Below are 4,887 nucleotides of genomic sequence, written 5' to 3' on the forward strand. Positions count from 1 at the left end.
TGGGGGAGTGAGTTAAGCCTCACAATAGGTTAACAATAATGTGGTTTAAATTCTCATTTGGCGAGAATCAAACATAAGACTTCTCACTTACAAATGAAAAAGAATATCATTAGACCGTAGTATTAAGTGACTCAAGAAAGTAGTATACTACTTGTACGAGAACTCCTTTTGACAATTCTTTAGGTCTTCAGCATTCAACTTATTTAAGGCATATACTAGTCAAGATTAGGATTTTGGGACCTTAAACAATTATAATTTAGAGGCAAATTCTAAACCCTAAGGCCATCTCCAACCGATGACTCGCTAGAGGGCTCGTTTTAGCTCTCTTGGCCTCCAAGATCCTCCAAGATATTAATATTTTAATGAACAGTACAGGATCATATTTGCCTCCATCTGCAACCAAGGGCCAGAGGGCCAGAGGACTCGTTTTAGCCATGTCACATAAAATCATCTCCAACCGAGGGCCAAAGGGCCATAGGGCCAAAGGTCCAAACATAATTTATTATTTAAAAACTACAACTTAAATTCAAATCCAACGGCTAAGTGACGTCAGCATGAAACAAATGGAATAGAAGTTATAGGAAAAAATGGAATTTAAAAAAAATATATGAAACAAATTTTGTAAAATAGAAGTTATACGAAAAAAAAAATATGAACCAAATTTTGTAAAATATAAGTTATAAAAAAAATTATAGGAAGTTATAGAAAAAAAAAGGTTTAAATTCATAAAAACAAAAAAAAAATTTTAATACAACGGCTAGTGACTGGCTAGCCGTTGGAATTCAAATTAGTGTCGGTTAAAACCGACACTGTTCAAACTGTTATTATATTAACATTGCTATTAGTGTCGGTTATAATCGACACTAATAATATAGCATATATTATTTATGTCGGCTATAACCGACAGAAATAACAAAACATTAAAAAAAAATGGCCAGCCCCGGGCTGGCTGGCTAGCTGCATGCAGTTAGCCCTTCAGCCCTCTCCGATTATGTGGAGCCCTCCCAAATTCCAGAGCTCTCTGGCCCTCTAAACCCTTCAGTTGGAGATGACCTAATGGACCTAAACCAATAATGTAGATGTGTTAGTGTGTTAGCATATTATATGCAGAAGATAGAAATCCCAACTTCCTATGTATGCTGATGTGTTTACATTTTAAGAAATGGGATCATCCTAGTAATGTCATTTTCGTCGTACAATTAGGTATATAATAGGCAGCCCACCAATGATCTAACACTAAAGAAAAGTCCGTGCCTGAAAACAACAGCTAAACAAAAGCCACATATTGGCTATTCCACAACTTAACGTGAATTAGTCGCCTACTCTTAGCCAACAAAGAAAAGCATGTTTAAACAATTCAAAATCCAAGTATATATAACAATAATTCTTGCGCTGCAGTTTTGTAGTTTTTGGAAGTTCTAAATAGAAAAGTGGATTTTGATGACTAACTCGTTTCCTTGGCTCTAGAAAGTTTCAACTTGTGAACCACATAGCGGCCAACAGCTTTTTAGTCCATTCTATGCCAGAGGAAGTACCCAAAAGAGCGACCACAAGCATTGGACACAAAAAGCAATCAAATACAAATAGGCTAAGCCAGGATTTTAATTCATTGGGTACCCTCATCAAGCTATATCGTGATACTAAATTGATTTAATAACATGCATGCCGACGTTTATTACCCAGAAAAAGAAAGAAAAAACTTAATATTTCTCATAATGAAAACCACTAGAAATTGTTATAGCAAACAAAATACGATGTTGTGCATTTGGCGCTTTACCACAATGATGGAAAGTAATAATGTCTATGCACTCTGTTTGTACCATACTTAGGGCCTCCGTATTTAGACCTCGTATAAATACTCGGATGACTCAAATGTAATTATGTAATAAATGGAGGGGCAAATATGTAATAAGTGAGGAGCAATTATTCTATAAAAGGGCCTCCTCACCCTCACAATCCTGAAGCCCCCTCATCTCTCTCAAGCTCTCATGCTCACAAAACAGAGAGCCCTCTCAAACTCTCCCTTTCTCTGGGGGACTCCCCCTCACCCTTATAATCCACACATACAGTCAAAGAAATACAATCAGTGTGGACGTAGCCCAAATATTGGGGTGAACCACGATATATCTTGTGTTATTTACTTTCTTGCAAATTCACGGTCGGATTTACATTGTTCCAAGACCCCTCCGGTTTTGTGCATCAACATTTGGCCCCGTCTGTGGGAATCGACATGAAAAGCTATGTCGATTCTCTTTCATTTTTTCATCAAATCTCACATTATCCGCCGTAAGTCTGCAGAAACCCAACACCCACACTCAAAGACACCCGCAGAAACCTCTCTCTCGCTCTCTCTCTCTTTTTTACAGAGACTGTAAACTCTTCAATTAAGTCTTAAAGTTTCAGACTTTCAGAATCAGAAGCAGAGCGAAGATGGATATGGTGAGTACGAGTGCGAGCAAAAGGAAGACGACGAGTTTCCACAGTGAGAAGATGACTCTAGAAGATTACCTGCTCCTCATTCAATCCAACTCTCACCTCCATCTCACCGTCGCTCATCTCAATCAGATCATTTCCATGCATAGATACAAGAAGATCTACAAAGTTCCCAAGGCACGTTTGAGCGACGCCGTGGGCTCGCTACTGCTGGTTGATCCGGCTCGCTCGACGCTCAGAGACAACATCTCTCCGTTTGGGATCACCACCCTAGAGGACGTCATCACCGACCTCGCCGACCTCAACTGGAAGGAGTGCCGCGTCACATCCGTCGAAACCCAAAATTAAAAGGAAAAGAAAAAGGCAATTTTACCCTATTTCTTTCCTCTGCTCTCTGATTTCAGCAGTAGCCTAAGATTCCTACCTCCATTCGGTGGCAACACCCCCTTTGGACAAGATTTTGTCGGAAGCCGACCAACTCGAAAGAGATTTCCTCGTTCCCTACTGGTTATTTCTTCAGCATTAGGGTAGAATTATGAGAGTGAAAAGGCAGAAGCCTCATCGAAAGAGTGTGAGGTTCTACACAGCATGCTACGGCTTCAGACAGCCCTACAGGGTGCTGTGCAATGTTACTTTCGTGCATCACCTCATCACCAATCTCATTACCCCCGCTGACAAGGCCATCTCTAATGTCCTTGGAGCCCCTGTCCTGCTCTTCACCACCAAATGCGCCATCGCCAAGTTGAAACAACATGGTCTGATGCTTGGTCCTTCGTATTCACAGTCTCTTGAAGCTGCTAATAGCCTTATTACTGCAAGGTGTGATCACGAGAGTCACGTGAGTGCTGAAGATTGTATATTGGATGTTGTTGGGCAAAGTAATTCCGAGCACTTCCTTGTTGCTACTCAGCACGTTGATCTTCATCGGAAACTTCTCAAGACACCAGGTGTCCCTGCTATTTATGCTCTGAGGACTGCTCTTTTGTTTGAGTCCCCTTCTGATGACCAACACCAATTTGTCAAAACTTCTAAAGAACAACGCTTGCATATGACTAACTTGGAATATAAGTTGTTGAAGAAGCAAAAGAATATTTCGAATTCTCTTAAAATAAATGATCCTCCTGGTGAAGAAGATGGTTATGGAGATTAGAACATGGAAGCGCAGGCTGTAGCAAATAGGGATATTGCTAGGATAGGATTGGGCGTGAAGGATAAAGTTCAATTTAAGAGAAAGAGGGCAAAGGTACTACCAAACTCATTTCTTTCATGTTCCTCCTGGAAACACATAACCTTCACCCCTGCTCCTCCTGTGAGCCCTAGCCACGATGTCGTCGAGTACTTGCAACTCCAACAATCATTATCGTTGGTCCTTGATTGCATACCCTACGGAGTCTTTTCTGCTCCCAACTCTGCTTCCGGGACTGCTCGTCCAGAGAAGAAACTAGTGCCAAAGAGGAAGAGGAAGCGATCGCCGGTAGCCGCCGATTTCGCTCGTGCTGCTCTGGACTCTGTTTCGTACGGACCTTGCTGACGTCATAAACTTACCCTTAAACTTGGCTCTGCTGGAGACCATCTCGCTGCTTTCTTGGCTTTGCTGTAAACCTGCAATGCAGTAGAAAAAAAAAGAAAGGGCAGAAAGTGAAAAGAAAAAAGCAAAAGCAAGTCTGTGTAGGTGAAGATGTATGTAGGTGGAAAAGAGAAAGAGACTGAGTGAGAGAGGTGCGGTGCAAAAGAGGAAAGCAAAAGTGGAATAAAAGAAAAAGAGGAAAGAGGAAATCACTTGGATAAGTATACTGACCTTTTACAGCTAGAGTACACCAGCTGGTGTTCAGATCTCGTGATGTATACTGACCTTTCATCATGCATATTCCCATTTTAAAAAAACCCATCCGGAGAACATGCAAAAGTATCAAAGTATGAGAGACCATGCCTGCTGACCAAACCTACCTTCACGTGAAGTTTTCCTCCAACAGTTGGACCGTTGAGGTTGATATGAAGGGAGAAATCTTACTGTCGCCAAGTCCCAGCAGTTCTTTTTTGAACATGTAATTTATTTTTCTTATCTTTCGGAGACATCTGTATAAACCCCATCAGAGGGTAAAAAAAAAAAACAGCAAGCCCAAAATAATGGGCTGGAATGCTGTGTGGAGGGCGAAGGCCCATATGCCCAAAAGAGCCAGGCCCTATGACTCCAAAATTATTCAGCACCTTGCCGCTATTGTCACCAACCAGGTGATCCAAAGTATGTCAAGTACTATAAAAAATTATTCGGCAGCCTTCCGCTATTACCACCAACCAGGTGATCAAAAGTACGTCTAGTACTCCAAAATTATACATAAGCATCACTCATGTCAATCATACATAAACATTCATGAGCATCACTCATGACAATCATACATAAACATTCATGACCATCATTCATGTCAACATTCATGAGCATTACTCATGTCAACA

General features: G+C 41.0%; 1 protein-coding gene across 1 annotated transcript; it reads left to right on the forward strand.

The window, feature by feature from the left end:
- Window positions 1–2,430: 2,430 nt before the first annotated feature.
- LOC126633293 (uncharacterized) lies at window positions 2,431–3,964 on the forward strand. The gene is made up of 2 exons (XM_050303870.1): window positions 2,431–2,770; window positions 3,699–3,964. Exons 1-2 carry the CDS (start codon window positions 2,431–2,433, stop codon window positions 3,962–3,964), a joined length of 606 nt encoding a protein of 201 aa, XP_050159827.1.
- Window positions 3,965–4,887: the final 923 nt, after the last annotated feature.

Source organism: Malus sylvestris, chromosome 8, assembly GCF_916048215.2.
Source record: "Malus sylvestris chromosome 8, drMalSylv7.2, whole genome shotgun sequence".
Taxonomy (NCBI): Eukaryota; Viridiplantae; Streptophyta; class Magnoliopsida; order Rosales; family Rosaceae; genus Malus; species Malus sylvestris.